Source organism: Myodes glareolus, chromosome 17 (assembly GCF_982192425.1).
Source record: "Myodes glareolus chromosome 17, mMyoGla1.1, whole genome shotgun sequence".
NCBI classification, from domain to species: Eukaryota; Metazoa; Chordata; class Mammalia; order Rodentia; family Cricetidae; genus Myodes; species Myodes glareolus.
Window position 1 is genome coordinate 28,098,946 of NC_142042.1, and position 19,749 is coordinate 28,118,694.

A 19,749-nucleotide genomic window follows, 5' to 3' on the forward strand; every position below is an offset into this window, starting at 1 on the left:
TTACCCCACTTCTAATGGCTACCCATCTCCACCCTACCTGAGTTTTGGGGAGGGCTTCCCGATGACTGCAGGCAAATTACACTTTCTTTACCTACAGCGCTCAGGTCATTGGACCACACACTGCATGTAGCTGTGCTCCTGTGATCATCCCAACTGGGTTCACTGTGGTCCAATGATTCCTGTCCACTGCTGACCACCTCCACCCCAGCACAGTAGGGACAAACACTTGTCGGATAGAAGAATGACAGACTGGACGGCAAAGCACAGACTTCGGTACACAGTTCCTTTTGGTTTGTACCGTCCCAATGCCTCTTCATTTAGCTGAGGAGAGGGAAATTTTGAAGCATTCCCTGGTACTTTTTTGCCTGTGAGCCATATATAATTGACTTTGTAAAGTTAACCAAAATAATCTTTATGCACTTTTCTATTATAACCAAATTATAATTTTAACCCATATTTAGTTTTGTTCCAGACATGCATTCATATCAGTATTTTTTTAAGAAGTTATTTCACTTTTACTTACGTGTCTGTGTGGATCCTGCAAGTACCTACAGAGGCCCGAGGTGTCAGATAACCTGGCACTGGAGACTATATTAGACTACAAAAAATTATATATATATAAAATGTATATATTATCAAAGCCTTTAATAATATATGTATATATTATTAAAGGCTTTGATAATATATAATATACATTATTAAAAGCTATGATCCATCTGACTATAAATTTTAAAAAATTAATTTATGTATTATGTTTTGGTGAGGCTCCAGTGCCCAAAAGGTGTGAAATTTTAAAAAAGAGTGAGACAATTGTGACTAAAGTGTAGTGTGAACCACTGTCTGGAGTCAAGAAGATAATTGGTCATGTGATAAATTCTGATTCTTTGGGACAAAGTGATATGATGGGCAAAAGGTGGCATTGAAATACGATGTCCTACCACGGGTGTTCATTCCCATAGATTTCTCTTCAGCATGATCTCTGAGGGAAGGACTGTCAGCCAAATGGCTGGCAAGGCTCCCTTCACACCTGCCTGGCTGCTTTGCACACTACAGGGCTGTTCAAGAATGCTCAACCACTGCAGTTGCTGCCCCCAAAAACTCCACTCCTGACTACTACCGTCACAAATAGCCTGCCGCTACCAACCTTGGGAGAACTCGGGAAGCACTGCCTACTGATGGTCCTACGCAGCACATGACCTGTGATTGATTCCAGCCCAACTGTCATTTGCACAAGGGGCACTGTGCTTGGTGTAAGCATCCTTGCCCATATTTTTACTGCATTTAAGGATGGCTGTTCAGCTGGTCAGGCAGTTGGGAAGAAAACACCTTCTACTGCCGTTCCTTGGTGTTGCAACATGGGCTTAACAGAAGGTTCTTTTCTGGTCTGGAGGGGTGGGACAGAGAGAAAGACAGTCAGGGAAAGGTAGACACAGACTGGACCTAGCATAGGCTTTTGAAATGGCAAAGCCCACCCCCAGTGACACATTTCCTGCAACCAGGCTATATCCTTAATCCTTCTAATCCTTCTCAAAGAGTGCCATTTGCTGGTGACTAAGCATTCAAATAGTTGAGCCTATGGGGTCCATTCTTAGTCAAACCACCACACCCTGTCTCCAAACAACCACAGCAAAAAGCAAACAGCAGCAACAACAGCAAAAATCAACTCATATGGTGTTGGTGCCATTTGTTTTGGTTTCCCGGCTGCCATGAAGCCCAGTGCCTTGAGGAACTTCCGTGTTCTTAGTAACATGGTTTTTCTCTCGTGAAATGGTTCTGAGCTTTCAAAATCGATCAAGCACTAGCCCTGCTCCTCACCTTCAGGGGACACTTGGGAACCTGTGTTGATCTATCGCTCTGTCAACCACCAGCAGTTTCCAAAGGCAAATGTGGATATTAGTTTTGCAAGGTAATGTGTGCCAGGCCTCGGGGTGTTACGTGTTTCTTGAGCTCATATTCCATTGAATATTTCATTGAATGTGGCACATGGCTGCATTTAGTACAAGGGACTGAGTGCTGCAGTCCTGACCATGAGCCACATTGCAGCTAATCCTGATCACCGTGGAAGAAGGGAGAGGGCTCTAATAGAAATTTAGTTTTATTTCCCACAATTCTGTTGACCAGAAACGAGGTAACTTTGTTTTAGAGGTGGTCACCGAGTTGCCAAGGCACCCCAGGGCTTCCTTCCTCTGCAAGAAAGTTACAGAGAAACATGATTGCTTCCTGAAAAATTTAAAAGGGAATTGTGGCAATTCAGCATTTTTAATTTGTCTGGAACAGGCTCATTTGACACCTTGCTGGGTTCATTATAAGCAGCCCTCCAGGCAGAAACTTAATAGGAAAGGATGAAGTCTTTACTAAGCTAAAGGAGACGGGGGAGGAACTCGAATGGTTCCAGCAGTATTTGAGGCCAGGCTTTGCATTTGTGAGAGGACACGTGAGAAGCAGGAGAAAGACAGCTGAGGAAAGATGCCCAGAGTGCAATTTTACGGAATGATGTCCTTAGAAGAATTGTAATTAGTAGCAATAGTCAATGCTGTAGAAATGTCATTGATTGCTAGTGTAGTGACATTTCATTAGCTTGGTGTCAATGTGGTTTCCCCAAATAGGAAATCAGTGACTTAGGATAAAGACAGTGTACCTTAGAATATAACAAAGAACACCAAGGCTAACTCACAATTAGGAATACACAGAGGGAAATGCATTAGCTCAATTCTATGGATTTCCTAACCATGTCGGCCCACTCACATATTCCTGGTTCTGACTGGTCAGACGTGGCTATTGCAATTGATGGATATTACAAGGGTGACCTTGGAATGTTAGAAGGGTTTCCCATGCATGTTCCCATTTCATGATGCTTCAACATAATTGTGTTGCCTAATGAGGTGGTGAGTGTGCTGTAGACACTTGTGTATTCTTAAATACTCCAAAATCATCACTAAGTATTAACCAGGCCTCAGTGAAAGCCTTGTCCTAAAGAGTTGACATATGAAACACACGCATGTATGTTTTACCAGACGTATAAAATATTCCTTTTGTTCTAGACCTAATTGTCCCTAGCTGGCATCACATTAGAAACGATCACTTTCTCTGGAGGCTTCCTGTTTATATCCTTCACTACAGTAGGCTGACATGGGTAGATAAACATGGATTGACCATTGGTCTGAGATCAGTAGAAAAACAGCTCTGCAGTTCTACAAGCCAGCCTCTCTCAATGTGGGAGAGGGTAGGCTGAGCCACTTCTCAGCTGGTGGCTCCGTAGGGAGGCTCTGGGAATTTCAGCTCACCTACAAGCCACCATGAAGGTGGTGTTCTAGAACACTCATCTTGTAGCATTCTTTAACTGAGGGAGGAGAAGCACAGTCCCATCATATCCCAAAAGGATTGCCAGGCTGCACTAAGGGTGTCTGTCATGTTTTGTTATTGAGGCAGTGTAATTTGAGATTTCTCTCCTGCCTGCCAGTTCCTGAATAACCACTCTGAGATTTAATATTAATTACAAACTGTTTGGCCTATTAGCTCAGGCTTATTATTAACTAGCTCTTAATAGTTAAATTAACCCATTCCTATTATTCTATATTTTACCACGAGACTCATGGCTTTTTACTTCACATCTTGTTTCCCCAGAAGCTGCTGGTATCTCTCTGACTCCTCCTCCTTTTTCCCATCTCTCTGCTTGGATTTCCCACCTGGCTCTATTCTGCCCAGCTATTGGCCAAATCAACTTCTTTATTAACCAATGGTAATAAGACATATTCACAACATACAAAAGGGCATCCCACATCAAGGCAGTACTTAACAAAGGGACACTAACACATCTCTGGTGGATGATATCCTGGCTATTTTCCCCATGGCTGGGCTGACAAAAGCAATTTAAAGGGGAAAGGATTTGTTTTGGCTCACCATTTGAGGAGACAGCCCATTCTAGAGGGAAAGCTATGGTGGCAGGAGCCTAAGGTGTATCCCATGCAGAAAGCAGAGAGTAATAAATGTTTGTGTTTAGGTTATTTTCTCTGTTTCAGACACTCCTGGGTACCCACACTGGGAATGGCCCCACCCATAGTTAAGATGGGTTTTTTCACATCAGTTAACCTATGAGATAATTTCTCACAGACATTCTCAGGGGCTAAACCATCCCTCACAGGTGTCCCTGGAGACTTGTCTCCCAGGTAACTCTAGAGTCCCTCAGGATGACAGCACTAAACATCACAGATGGTGAATAAGATGTCGAAGATTCATAGAGGAGAGAATTAAGGAGCTAGATATTTTTTCTAACAGTTTTGTGAACGAGATCAAATAAAATGAGATTTTTTTAAAAAAGTTTTTATTTTTATATTTTTTTAAAGATTTATTTATTTATTATGTATACAACATTCTGCCTTCATGTATGCCTGCAGGCCAGAAGAGGGCACCAGATCTCATTACAGATGGTTGTGAGCCACCATGTGGTTACTGGGAATCGAACTCAGGTTCTCTGGAAGAACAGTCAGTGCTCTTAACCGCTGAGCCATCTTTCCAGCCCCTTATTTTTATATTTTTTAGACAGGCTTTCATATAGTTCAGACTGGTTTTTGAACTCCTCAGGCAGCCAAGTGTCAGGAGCTACTGAGTACCAGCCTCAGCATTCCTTCAGGGTTCAGAACAGGACTTCTACGACCAGCAGGAACTGGCTTGGGAACGGGATCTGAGGGGTTGAACAAATTGACTCAGGCATGTTTTTCCTTCATGTTTCTTCATTCCCTGGGGGAAGATGAGCGTAAGGTCATAAGGCATATGGCATAAAAGCATAAGGGTAAAGGGAAAGCATAAGGGTAAGGGATAAGTGCATAAGGGCATCAGGTATAAGGCATAAGAAGTAAAAAAAAAAAAAAGCTTTCAATTTATATAGGTATACAAACAAGTTAACAATCGCATAGGCGGTAACAATAGTATAAAGCATGAATGTTCACAGTCACAAGAAACAGGTGGATCTGGCAAGGAGGCTCCTTATGACTCAGAGGGGGCGTGGCTAGGAAGTACCCCTGGGTCTGGGAACACAGACTTCGCAGCAATACTAACCTGCAGGCTTGGTTTGCATTAGCATCTAGCTGGTTGAGTTAAAAGGAATCGCTTCTGGGGACCCTGCTTTTGACTTCAGCAGGGTGCACAGATGAGAAATTTTCTCTCTGAAGCTAGTTTTAGCGACTCAGGCCTTTTTCTTGTATAAACAGTTCATTTCCTGAGCTGTGATCCTGTGTTAGTTAAAACCAACATAAAGGGTAAGTACAGCCTACCAGTAGCCTGTTAAGTCAGAACAGAAGACAGTAGTTACATTACTCCTTCCTGAGTCTGCCATTAGTGCAGCTGTGTTACCTCCTGGGTGACTACTGTCAATAAAGTTTGTGGGGACTATTTTTATGTAGATTTTGGCTATGGGAACAAGGACTTGACTGAATTCTTTTTACACCATGACTGTGTGGGGTGGAGGGAGGTATCTGGTTGCCCTACAGGAAAAGTCAAGTTTAGACACTACTGGGCTACTATAGAAGGGAGAAATGGCATGATTTCACAAGATTTCTACAGAACTGACAGTGACTTATCCAAAGGAAAGATGTCCCCATAGCTATGCATAAACGGGTTCTCCAGGTGGAGTGTCCTTATCACTTTCCAAGGATAGTCCAATAGAGCTGTCAGCTGTACATTTACTGTATAATACTTGTGGGCTCGCCACTGACAAGGATGTCCTTGAACTTCTGATCCTTCTGCCTCCACCCCTTGAGTGCTGGGATCCCATTCATATCCTACGGTATCACATTTGTACGATGTTAGAAATCAAACCCAGGGCTTTGCGGATGCTAGGTCAGCTCTTTCTCCCGTGAGCTACAGCCCCAGTTCAAGATATTTATACTCAAATATCTGAGAGAGTAGCCTATGAGAAAGTGGTCCCCTCGAAAACGTTGTGTCTAAGCAAGAAAACCTGTCTCAAGCTGGGGAGGGCAGGTAGGCCGAGTGCAGTTCAGCTGCAAAGACTGTTAAACCTATTTTGTCTCTTCATTGCTTCTCATACTACAGGAACTGTGTCCCTAGAGGAACTCAGGCAGACGCTGCAGACACCATTAGCATAGCAGGAGGCTGGTGCTGGAGAAACCATCAATGTCCACCCCTTATGAGCCTGCTAAGTAAATATGCCAGAACCAGGATGCAAAACCAACTTGTTTCTCAAGTGTCTCTCCAGTATCCCCTGTTAAAAACAAAACTTCAGAGCTATTTGGTAAAGGGAAAGTATTTCAAGACTCAGATCCATTCAGACAAAGCAATCCAATGGGGTAAATTTGGAGCAGATAGGCAAGGCATTGGTAATCACCACAGGGGTACTAGGAGGGCTTGTGCTCTACTGAAGATGGCAGCTGCATTTGAGCATGGCCAAGCGAAGAAGGAAGCAGGCCCAGAGCATGGTAGACAAGTATATTCGCTTATTAGAACAAAAAGAAAGGAAGAAGCACGTAGCTATCCCATGGTCCTGGGTTATAGCTCAAACATGGCATGGCTGATTCACAGAGATCCAAAACCATGTATGAGGCTTATAAGCATGAAGGGACATTAGAATGAAGACTCAGAGGATAAGGGCAGGATATTGAAAAGCCAAGAGGCTGGCTTGAGTAGTGGGATCTGGAATCGGGCTCTTAATCCTTAAGATACCCTTCATTTCTCACGTTCTCTGAGGTTTCAACACTGTACAATTGGGGCACAGGAGTGCAGGAATGGAATCTTAGTACTCAAGAGGTAGAGGCAGAAGAATCCGTAGTTCAAGGACATCCTTGATTGCATGGAGAATTCAAGACCAGCCTATATTAGACCTCTGATGTCCATCAAAAATTTGGAAGACTGTGAAATTTTAGAGAATTATAAACTCAGATGTCTTGCAAAAGATTAGTTGGTTGCTACAACGTCTCTCTTCATATCTCCCTTGCTGGCCAAGAAAAGGCTTTAGGTTGCTGATAGCGTCATGAGCATTTTGTGAGGGTAGGTTTGTTTGGGGTCTTTTAATTTTTATTAAGCTAGTAATCTCAGAAAGACATTTGGGTTTAGAAGGTGGTGAGGTTTTTCTCGCAGAAGTGACACGACCTTGCTATGTGTAGCTGTGGTTTAAGCTCGGCCGCTCTGCTATCAGCGTGTAGCCTTTCTCCTATAGGAAGGTTCGTTTAATTAGTTTATTCTGTGTAGTACGATCGTGCTGCCATTTAGTTAGTGGAGCTGGAACGTCTGCCAGTGACTAAACATTGTAATCAACAATAGTTGTGAAGCCTGCAATCACGTGAAAATATCCAAGTCAAATCTCTCTTAGAAATTGCATGGCCTGCATGTGCCTTTCACACTGAGCTAGGAGAAAATATCGTAATATTTATACTGATGTGTTTAAACCTATTAGACATTAGACAACAGACTTCTGCTGGCACAACACTAAAATTATTAATATTTTCACATAGCTGTTGTCGTCGTTTCTTAGCTTTGAAACTTGAGTGTAACATATGGGTTTGCTGGTTGGGGCTTTCTGTCCTGCCCAGTTCCCACAGCTGGCAAGTCCCAAAGAAAATCACACAGAAGTCTACATTAGGTTATAAACTGATTGGCTCATTAGCTCAGGATTCTTATTAGCTCTTATAACTTATATTAGCCCATTATTCTAGTCTATGTTATCCACATGGCTCGGTACCTTTTTTGGTGATGCATGTCACATCCTGTTTCTTTTATTATCTGGGCAGGAGTGGGGAATGGGCTTCTTCCTTCCTAGAATTCTCTTGTTCTTATTGCCCCGCCTCTACTTCCTGTCTGGTTGACCCACCTATACTTCCTGCCTGGCCAATCAGCGTTTATTCAAAACATGATTGACAGAATACAGACAATTCTCCCGCACCACTCGAAACAACAACCTTGTGGTCTCTGCATGCCATCTTGCTTTTCAGGGAATGTCCCTATTTTTAGCTAAATGATTCAGCATCTTATCTATACAGTTCAATGCTTCGCCATCTTAGCAGGGCCTGACCTTCATTCCTCTGGCCACCCAATGTGAAACTTAGACTTGAGTCTGGGGTTTGCAACTGTACTAGATGCACTCAGGGCTGTTGGATGGTGACTGCTGTCTACTGTGAAGAAGTGAAAATCCATTTTCAGATCCTAAGCAAGGTGATGCTTAGGTGCAAAATATGGATAAAGAGAACTTTCTGCTCTCAACATCACACTCCAGTATCTGATTCTAGTGCATCCATGAAGCTTAAACTGAATCCTTCTGTGTGGTTCCCATGAGAGACATCTTGTGTCTTTAGAGTAATTTCTGCTCTTGCTTAAACCAACTCAAGAAAAGATACATTCCTTTGTCTAAACAGTAAATATATTGGAAGTCATTATTCAGGTCTATGGGAAAACATCAAGATCTTAGTAGAGAAATGGACAGTGTGGCCATGAGTAGCTCTCAAAAAAGAAAAGAGAATAAAAATATTAATAAACATGAAAAAGTGTCAGCCTCATTAGTAACCAAAGGAGCAGGAAAACAGGACAGAGAACAAATATTTTCTTTTGGGGGGAAAAACAAAAACCGAAACAAATTGACCAAAATAAAGATAATTCTTGTATAAGTTATTTTGCTCTTTTTGCTGTAAAAAGTACCCTGAAAAAAAAGTAAAAGGAATATCAACTGAATGCTGCATAACAAGATGCAATAAAACTTGGCACAATCCTCACATCAAGGCTGGACGAGGCAACCCAATAGAAGGAAAAGGGTCCCAAGGGCAGGCAAAAGAGTCAGAGACACCCCCACTCCCACTGCTAGGAGTCCCACAAGAACACCAAGCCTAGTCTTAAGTTTTAAAGCTATTCCTTTCTACTTGTTTATTTAAATTATGTGTATTCCTGTGCATCTCTGTGTGTGAGTGCACCCATGCCCAGAGACTGCCATGGGCTCTGGCAAAACACTGGGCTTCTCTGCAAGAGCAGCAAACACTCAACCACCGAGCCATCTCTAGGTGAAAGTTCCCCTCTTACATGCATCGACAGTCATGTGTAGTATTGCAGTTCATGGTTGGTCCCGAGATAGAAATGTGATAACTTAAGAATAATTTATTGTCACTTTCTGTATGCACAAACTCATGCAGGTGCTGTGTGGCCTTGCCATACACAGACTTTACCCAGGTGTTATCCTCTGTAAACGAGGCAACTGAACCTGAGGAAGGCCAATAAATCACACAAAACTAGTAAATAGTAGAGCCAGGACTCAGATCCAGTCATCATGAGTCCTGTGCTTTCAATCAACTATTTTGCTATTTTTCTCTTTTGTTTTTTACGGAGCACAGAGATCATTACTAAGACTTTCGAAGCCTACAGTTAATCCTAAAAGGAATCTTCTAAACTCTGCCAGTAAAAATGAGCAAACCATGCAGGATAAAGAAACTTGCGGTCGGATAGTGCCTGGACTTTCCCATCCTGGCTTCCTTTTGTTTCCGTACCTGCATCCCTAGCCATCAGACCCCTCCCTCCATCTTCATCACCACTGTATACAGGCATTGGTTCCCCATGTGATTTCTCTTCTGAATTAATTAGCCAGGATGGACATTATGTAAGGTCAGGAGTCATGTGTGCCATTGTTGGTTTGTGTTTTAAAGCACGCACTTCTGGATTTGAAACCCAGAGTGTGCAGACTACTTTCTTTTCTCCTCATAACATATTTTAGTTGTTGAGGCTGGTTGACACTGATGACTGTATTAAGTCACATAGGTTTTGCCCTTGCTTGGGGGTCCTGTGAGTCTCCGGGGGCATTTTCATGTGAATGAGTAAATTCATGATGCTCTTCTGGCAGGTGACCACTCACAGATCTATGAAAGGGGACAGAGTTTCATACTCACTCACATGTACCTGTAGGTCAGCAAAAAAACCCCAACTATTTCCACCCACAGCAATAATGTGTATATCATAGTCAACTTAAGTTTATTCGGAGCATGAGTCAAATTTTAAAATAATGGTATTTACAGTCTTGCTGAATGCAACCGATGGATAGAAGAATGAGTTAGATCTCCATGAAGGAAGACAACTCTTTAAAAAAAGTTACTCTTACAGTAAGTTTGAAATGAAAGTTCGCAGGAACAAGAATATTCTCTCTTATTAGGGGGAGGGAGAGTGGTTCTTTCAGCCCCAGGATGTGGAGGATGCTAAGGCAACTATACCACTTAGATTTAAAAACTTAAAAATCTATATTTTTTCCAGAGCCACTAAATAACTCATTTATAAAGCTATGTTTTAGGCATTGCATAGTTTATAAAAATAAAAACAAGATACAAGCATATGCTGGAAGCTTTGGAAACATTAAATTCAAGGCACTTTCTCCTGTGTCAGTAGTAACCCTATTGCCTTTATTGTGCTGAAAAAAATGTCACAATAGAAAGGAAACCATTGGCAGTCCTAGCTGATAGATTTACAGTGTTAGAAGCAAAGCCCTGGGTGTTAGTGATGTTATGTGATCTGTGGTACGGGACCTTTAAAGGGTTGTGGAGTATAAGTGATGCTTTTCTGTTGACTTAGCAACTGCGCATGAATCTACTGGCATTTTAATCATCATCTGTGCCCCACCCCCACCCCAACACACCCGCCACCAGTCACCGCCACACCCGCCTTCCAGTCCTGATACTTAGGTTTAAACTAAGTCTCTATCATTCTGTTTACCAACGAAGACTCAGAAGTCAGACGTGGAGGTGAAGACCTGCCTGATCAGAGAAGCCGAGGAGCAATCAGCTAACCTTGCTTTTTGGCCAGAGATACATCTCTTCTCTGTCCCCCAAACCAAAAGGCAGTGTCAAACTCAAGTCCCCGCCCTTTCCTTCCTGTGAGTCTTCTCTACCCAAATTCCTGCTTTCTCGATGGCTAATTCTGGTCAGCTAGTCGCTGGCTCCACCCCCTGATTCAAGGCTTTTAACTTTATTCGCAATCTTGGGAGTGGCAAAGTGTGATCGAAACATCCCACAACGTATAAGGTGGCTCGTTAAGTTCAATTCGAGTTTTCTGCCTGGGCATGGGAAGGAAGCTGATGTAAAGACAGTCTGCTAAGGGCCACATGGACAGGCTTCTTGGGGGAAGGGAGGTTATAAACAGCAGATCTGAACTTCTCTGTAGGTACTCAGGCTGCATAGTCACCCTGGCGCTTGGACCTTAGCCGAGGGGTCCTGTTCTGGGCTGTAACTGGCCTACTGATGAAGATAGGATGTACAATCATTTTGGAGAACAAAGATAATTAGCCAAGCAAATGACTACAGATCCAATTTGTGGATGTGCAAAAAGTAAAATACTCCCAGAGGAAGGGAAGATAAGCAGTTTTTTTTTTTAAGCCATATTTATGTTCCAGGGGGCTAGGAAGGAAATCCTAGGGTGGGGCCCCGTGACTGGACTGGTTCATTGAAAAAGAATAGAAACAGTAGGACTTTGTCTCTGGCATTAGAAGAGACAACAAGGAAGTGGGCATCATCAACCACGCAGAGTGCCCTCACTAGTACCTGTACTGGAGATGTGCCAAGCCCTGGAGCTGAGAAATAAATACCAGTTTTTAGCCCACTCAGTCTACAATATCCGGTTAGAACAGATTAATACATCACAAGACCAACAAAATGAGCAAGATGTCCCTTGTACACGAGTTCTTCTATATTTTTCCTGCCCCAGGCGCGGCGGCGGAGATGGAGACTTGTTACAGGACGTTTGACTATTTTCCCATGTTTAAGGATATTCACACAATTCTGATAGTCCCTGTTACACACACACACACACACACACACACACACACACACACACACTTGATTAGATAGATGACAGGAGAAATTCAGTTGCTTAGATTTGGCACAGGGGAAGCAAGCTTCACTATGGTTCAGTGGAACCAGTCTAGGCCCGAATTTCTTTTTCCCTCTGTTAAATGAAGAAGGCTGATTATTTAAAGGCTATAGCTTCTTACTGGTGTGGCTCATTGTTGAAGAAAGGCAGCAGATGGCTGCTAGCTGAAGAAGAAAATAAAGCCTCATGATTACGCTGCGTTGTTGAAGCGATCCAAGTGCAAGAACGTCCTGTAACAAGTCTCCATCTCCGCAGCCGCGCCTGGGCATGAAAAATATAGAAGAACTCGTGTACAGGGGACATCTTGCTCATTTTGTTGGTCTTGTGATGTATTAATCTGTTCTAACCAGATATCGTAGACTGAGTGGACTAAAAACTGGTATTTATTTCTCAGCTCCAGGGCTTGGCACATCTCCAGTACAGGTACTAGTGAGGGCACTCTGCGTGGTTGATGATGCCCACTTCCTTGTTGTCTCTTCTAATGCCAGAGACAAAGTCCTACTGTTTCTATTCTTTTTCAATGAACCCAGTCCAGTCACGGGGCACCACCTTATGACCTCATCTAAACCCAACCCACAGTCACAGCCTCCCACGTAGCATCCCATGGGGAATTAGGGTTTTAACACGGAAGTAGAGGAGGGGGGCCCACAAGCATTCAGTCCCTCACAGAGCGATGGGAGATGGCTTCTGATGAGAGATGACTGGTCCAGCCAACTACAGGGCCGCTTCCTCTCTGACGTTCTTAACAGAACAACAGAACAAGAATAAAAGGCCACGGTGTGAAAAATGAGAAAAAGAAACAATGGGAAAATATTGGAACAGAAAGACATGTGGCATGTTCTGTCAACTGTATATTTATATTTGGTGGCTTGAAAACAGTTTTTATTATCCTCCATTTTCTAGGGGGTCAGGAACCCAGGCGTGCTTCAGGGTGGCTCACTTCCTGGAAGCTCAGCTACAATGTCACCACAGGGCTTCCAAACTTGGTAGCCAGGTTCGGAGAATCCGACTCTAGGCTTTGCTTTCTGGATGGCTGATGGCCAAAGGCTGCCCACGCTTCTTCGCCGCTTGGGCCTCTTCTGCCGGGTGGCTTAGTTCTCCAAACAAGCTTAAGGCAACAACCGGAGGGCGTCTGTCAGTAGACTGTCATTTTATCATTCTTTCCACAGGCATTTGTTAGGAGGAAGTCGTGGGTCCCGCCCACACCAAAGGGGAACAGAGAGCACACTAGTGGGAATAGCTGTGTGACGGACCTTTGTAAACCAGACTGGCCTCGAACTCCCAGAGACCCACCTACCTCTGCCTTCTGAGTGCTCAGATTGAAGGCATGCGCCACTACACCTAACAATAACTTTTTGTATTTTGAAACTAACCCATATTTCTTTTCTACGCTCTGCCACGTGGCTCAGTATCTTTTCTCAGTACGGCAAATTCATCTCCTGCTTCCTCTGCATCTCCTTCCTCTCGGCTCTCAAGACTCCTCCTCTACTCTGTTTTTGTTTGCTGGTCCCACCTAACCTCTACCCGTCCTGCTATGTGTAGTGGCATTTCATTTGTATTTTACTAACTAAAGCTTGCCTGAAGGTCAGAGAGTAAAACAGCCCCACAGGTCAGCCTTACAGACCAGGCAGTGGTAACACACACACACACCTTTGATCCCAGTAGCCACACTAGTTGCCATAGAAACCGGGCAGTGCACGCTTTTAATCCCAGCCCTAGAGAGGATTATAAAACTGGAGGAAACAGCTTTCAGTCTCATTCTGAGATTCCTGGAGGCAGGGTCACCATTTTGGACTAAGGTCAAGGTAAGAGCCAGTGGCTGGCTGCTTTGCTTTTCTGGTCTTCAGGTTGAACCCCAATTTCTCTATGCTTCAGCTATTGGCCAGTCAGCTTCTTTACTGAATCAGTCACAGAGACAGATATTCACAGAGTGGAAAGAAATATTCTACAGGTATGTTCCATGGATCTCCCTGTTCCTCTTCCCTATATGTCTACATTGAATAATCCTCCTTTTTCTACTTTTCCGTTCTAAATTTGGCTTTTTAAATTGGCTCATTGAAGAAGGGTGGATGGACATGACAAGAGGCAGAAGTGTAACCCCAAGTCTGATAACAACAGGGGTCAGGTCACTTGGGCCAAGGGTTTTCTCTCAGATGGCATATTTACCGAGAGTATTGTAGATTCACAGACAGAGTGTAAACATAATAGAGACCACGTTGCTCATTTCTCTCCAAAGTAACGTTTTACAAGACTGAAGTATACCATCACAACAGAGGTTGACGTTGATAGATGTCACCAGTCTTAGGGATGCTTCATAACCTATTTTTGTGAGCTTACTTCTATACTGCTCCGTGGTGGGTTTCTCTATCAAGAATACTCCATGTCACAACATCTTCCTGTGTCAAGATGTTTCACGTTACAGGACTGTGTTTGAAGCTGCCTGGCAGTTAGTGTTTTGATTTAACCATCTTCAAAACAACAGTGACATTTCGATGTTCAAGTTAACAGTCCCAACTTCCTCAACCCTTGATACAGGCATTTCTAAGCAGAGCCATGGCTGACATGGGATCCTTCTGTTTGCTCTGTGCCATTTTTATTCATGGTACTCTTACACATCACAGAATATCCACCATACTAGCCTTGTGTCTATGGAATTTAGCAACCAATACAACAAGCAAGGAAGCCTCACCTATGTGTGCCCTGCACAGGGTAGTGGGGAGACCATGACTGCTTATTGGTGCATTAAATTCAGATTTCATGGAAAAGCAGGTCAGAAGTGAAAGTGTCTAATTAAGAAAGTGTTTTGGAATAGAAATTTGATGATTACTTATAACTTTATATAACAATAGTAGTACTGTGTGCAGTTGGGCTCTAAATGCTTCCAACTTTTCACAAATCTTTCCTTGCATCAATATCTTCTTGAAAAAATTGTTTTGTTGCTAGGCACCAAACTCAGGAACTTGAGTATCATAGGCTTTACCATTGAGCTATTCCACAAGCCCCTTGAAAACAACACTAATACTCCACGCTGGCCAAATCTTATGCGATGAGTGTTTTAAGCAGCTAAGTGACAGAGCCACATGACAGTCGTACTTTATAAATTCATAATTTATTTAATCCTCCCACTATAATTGGGCAGTTGGAGTATTTCCAGTTTTTTGCTATTATAAATAATGTTGCAGTTGATCTTTTGGTAGAGGTAAAATCTAATTCGATATTTATTAGGTCCACACTATGATTTAATGCACAAAGATTTAATTTTCTGTACTTAAAAAAAAAGCATTATTTTAGGGGGTTGGAGAGATGACTCAGTGGTTAAGAGCGTTGACTGCTCTTCCAGACCCGAGTTCAATTCCCAGCACCCACATAGCAGCTCACAACTGTCTGTAATTGCAGTTCCAGGGGACCTGACGCCGTGACAAAACACCAGTGTACATAAGTTAAAAGTAAATAAATTTTAAAAGGCATTATTTGTGTGTGTATGTGTGTGGGGGTGGGTTACAGAGAGAGACAGAGAGAGAGAGAGAGAGAGAGAGAGCACATATTGCACAAGTAGGCATGCAGACATTATGGCATGCATGCTCGGGTCAGTGGAGTTAGTTCTTTCCTGCCTCCTTATGCTCAGCCGTCTTTCATGCACTCCCTTCTTTAATCTACTTTTACATCTACTTCAGATAAAGATGCTCTTGGACTGGAGAGATGGCTCAGGGGTTAAGAGCACTGACTGCTCTTCTAGAGGTCCTGAGTCCAATTCCCAGCAAACACAGGGTGGCTCACAACCATTTATTGTGGGATCTGGTGCCCTCTTCTGGTGTGCAGACATATATGCAGACAGAACACTGTATACATAATAAATAAAAAAATAAATAAATAAATAATCTTTTTTTAAAAAGGTGTTCTCGAAACTATTTTTGAGAGGATGAGGACAAGAGAAACTCCACTTTATTTTTGCTTGGAAAATCCCTGGGAATGTGGTTTTAACACACTTATTCTTGGGATTTTACGTGTTGCTGATGTCTTTGGTCCTTAACTGCATCTACTTTGCCTCCTCCACTTTTAACTGTAAATGTACTGATAATGTCTTTAAAAATTGGGCTTACCCTCCTACTGGTTGTGTTTGATCTTAAACTGGCTACATCCCATGGTCTCTCTGTTACATCCCATGGTCTTTCTGTTACACCCCCACGGTTTTTCTGCATTCAGTGTAGTGTTGTTTTCTTCAGCACAAGGACTTCAGAGTTTGCTGAGCCTGTTGGCCAAACTGTAGCCTTGAAGACCCAGGGAAAGTTCCTTCTTCCTCTCTTTTCTCCATTTAGCTCTACCGGCAGGAACAGGACATTGCTCAACTGGCTGAAAATATGGCTTCGATATGGACAGTTCTAGGTGACACTCCAAGTGCTTCTCATGGGCACTGACAGGGTCAGTTCCCCTTTGTCTGGAGGTGACCCCAGCAGGGCTCGTCTGTTAGCTTTTTCCCTTTTCTGCCTCTTGCCTCCCATCACTCTCAGACCCTTGTGAACTTTGCGTTGGGGGAAACCCAAACTAAGACATAACATAATTGTAGCTGCCTGTTTCTCCTCTCTCTCCCCTTCCCTCATTCCATTTTTCTTTTTCTTCTTCTTCTTCTTTTTTTTAAAAAAAATTTGTTGTTGTTGTTTGAGGCAGGGTCATACTAGATAACCCTAGCTGTCCTGGAACTCACTATATAGACCAAGTCTGACTTTGAACTCAACAGAGATCTGCCTACCTGTCTTCTAAAAACAGGGACTAAAGGCATTTGCGCCTGTATGTTGGCTCTTCCTCCTGTTTTGTTTTTGTTTTGTTTCGAGTCTCATTGTGTAACCCTCAATGACCTGTAACTTGCTAGGCAAGCCAGAGTTGGCCTTGAATTTGCAGCATTCTCCTTTCTCTGCCTCCCAGATGTTGGGATGTGGCTCAGTGGTAAAGCATTATGCACAGGGCTCCGGTTTTGATCCCAATGCCTTTAAAATATTTTTAATGATGTCATTGAACACATAAGTGTGTTTTGGATTTCTTTTAGTTACTGTTCTATTTCCACACAGAGACATCATGGCCAAGGTTTATAAAAGAACGCATTTACCTGGGGGCTTGCTTACAGTTTTAGAGGGTCAGTCCATGGTCATCACAACAGGTGTGGCACTGGAGCAGTAGATGAGTGATTTACATCCTGAACCACAGACAGCAGGCAGAGAAGGAGACACCAGGCCTGGCATGGGCTTTAGAAACCTCCAGTCCCACCCCCAGTAACACATCTGCAACAAGGTCACACCTCTCCATCCTTCCCAAACAGTTAATCAACTGGGGGCTAAGCTTACAAATATGAGAGCCTATGGATGCTAGTCTCGTACAAACCACCACATGGTTCATACTGGTTTTACCTGAAAATTATATACATGCATATATAAATATATATACATATTATACACACACATATGCATGCACACACACACACACACACACACACACACACACACACACTTTTTGAGACAAGGTTTCTCTGCAGAACTCACTTTGTAGACCAGGCTGGCCTCAAACTCAGGGATCCACCCGCCTCTGCCTCCTGAGCGCTGGGGTTAAATGCATACACCACCATTATCTGCCTTGAGAAACTTGTAGTAATAATTATAATAATCGATGTAATGACTCCGAGTGCTGAGTCTATACATACCTGCTCGTCTTTAATGCCATATCAATTTTATGAAGCAGGTACGGCTTTGGCCTTCTGTAGGTGATGACCTGTACCAGGTCACACGGCTCTTCACTGTCACTCTGGACTTCCGTAAGCTGTCTTTGAGTACTTCTCTCAGTCCCATGTCTCTGGGGACTCATCCTTCCAGACATGGCTGGAGGAACTGTGGAGTAGATTCTCAATTCACCACCAGGTGCCACCTTCCTCTGCTTCTTGCATACGCCCCTCCAGGTGCCAAGACAGATGCCCTACTACCTGTGGATCTAAGGCCTGGCACCCAGAGCGGATCTTTACAGAACTCTCCTGTGGCTCACCAGCCGAGCAAAAGTTGCGGAGTGAGGCCTATCCTGTCTTCACTGCAGACTGTGGACAGGAAACTGTTCATCGCGTTCATTGCCGAATAGTATTTATTATGGTAGGTTCTGTGTCTGAATCTTTATTAAAAGTTAAACATCAAGGCCGATTGCACTTAGAACTTATTGTCCATGTGCCCTAAAGAGCCCTTTAAATCAGGTAATGGACCAGATGTAATGGGAAAAGTTGATCTGGAGAAGACTGTTTGCTGAGAACCCACGGGAGAAATAGGTGCAATAGCTTCATATACACATAAATTAGAATTCGGTTTGGGTCATAATGGAATCTGTATATTAGTGATTTCATAACAATAACTGCTCTTTCTTTGTCGTCACTATGAAGAGATAGGGAGGTGATCATGAACATTTATTATATTCATGGTAGTGGTGTTTTTATGACCATGGATAGTTATGGTGGGTGGTGGGCTTTTTGTTGTTCTTGTTTGTATGAACCAGGGTTTTATGTAGCCCAGACTGAGCTTGCACAGCCTAAGCTGTCCTGAAACTCTCAATCCTCCTATATTTACCTCCCAAGTATTGTGATCACAGGGGTGAGCCACCATGCTCACCCATGCCTTATAATTAACCAAGGTTCTCCCTCCACGTCCTTGACAGTTCTAGCCAGTTGAGGCAAGCCGATTCCCACTTTATGAGTCTGGATGACTTGCTTAAAAAGCCCAGCTTTAACCTCTTCTAGCTGCCAGCCAGAGCAAAGCTGCCAGGCCAGGTGATTTTTTTCCCCATGACTATTAATAGATTGACTTGCTTAGGAAAAAAAAACAAACGAGATGAAAGGAAAAGGTTATGAGATCATAGGAGTTCTAGACACGGTGCTCCACACCTATACCCCCCACCCTTGGAGGTGGAGGCAGGAAGATGAGGAGTTCAAGATGAGCCTCTGCTAGTCAGCATCTTGGCGGCCAGCTGCGGTTACACAAGACTTTATCCCAAAACAACAACACAGTAAAAACAAAACATGAACGTAATTCCATAGCCGTTCTAAATTACGCAGCTGCCTGGCGTCTGGGTGGTTCAGTGAGTTTATAGGACTCACTTTTCATCTTGAACCTGCTAATGTGAGAAAAGGTGCCCAGTGTAGCACCTTTTAATGTACCAGGGGGACGTGTTACAAGGCGGATGAAATGAAGGCCATATAGCATTTTGAAATGCTTAGAAGTCATGGACTTAAATTGTCAGGGTAGAATTATAGAAGGAACAAAGCACTCAGCCGGAGTTGCACACAGAGGGAATAAAGCAGACTTTATCCCTCAGGCTTCTACATTACAGAAAAGTACAGGGACGAGTGTGCTAAACGCAGCATTGCTATTTTGTGCTTGTTCTTGCTTGAGGACAAGTCCCAGAATTATAACGTCCCTTCCAGAGTTATTGCCCAGTCATGGTCCCATCCCAGTGAAATGACACCAGTGGGCTGGCTGCTTCCGTAGCTGATCCCTGGGAAACATGGACATCAGTTAATGTTTGGACTCTTTGAATTGTGTGACGTCAATGAATGGATGTGTGTTTGTCAATCACAAAAGGTTTGTGTACTCACTGTAAAAAGAGGAAACTATAGAACACGGTGTCAGCGTGGAAAGACAAGCTGGCTCCATATTTGCTCCTCTTCTTACTGAAGCTGTGGCAGCTCACACATTTCTCATTTGAGCAAATGCATTTCTAAAAAAAAAATATAAACCCTGGTGTTTTTGGAATCTGTAATAAAATATGTAAAAAATTTATTGATAAATACTTTCTCATTTTCTGTTTTGATGTTGCCTTAAGTCATACAAAAGAGAGACTTCTGTGTAGAATAATTTAAACCAAAAGTGGCCCAAATTTGAATTCTCCACT

At 43.1% G+C, this 19,749-nt stretch overlaps 1 protein-coding gene across 2 annotated transcripts in view; it reads left to right on the top strand.

Moving 5' to 3' along the window:
* Nucleotides 1-19,749, top strand: part of Mcub (mitochondrial calcium uniporter dominant negative subunit beta) — a 59,643-nt gene that overhangs the window by 7,271 nt on the left and 32,623 nt on the right. Inside the window, exon 2 of one of the 2 annotated variants that reach the window (XM_048456843.3) lies at nucleotides 17,780-17,963. The exons of the other annotated variant lie outside the window; for it this stretch is intronic. Within the exon in view, the coding sequence (XP_048312800.3) occupies nucleotides 17,780-17,963 (184 nt within the window). The remainder of the gene's footprint in view (nucleotides 1-17,779; nucleotides 17,964-19,749) is intronic. 2 annotated transcript variants of the gene reach the window in all.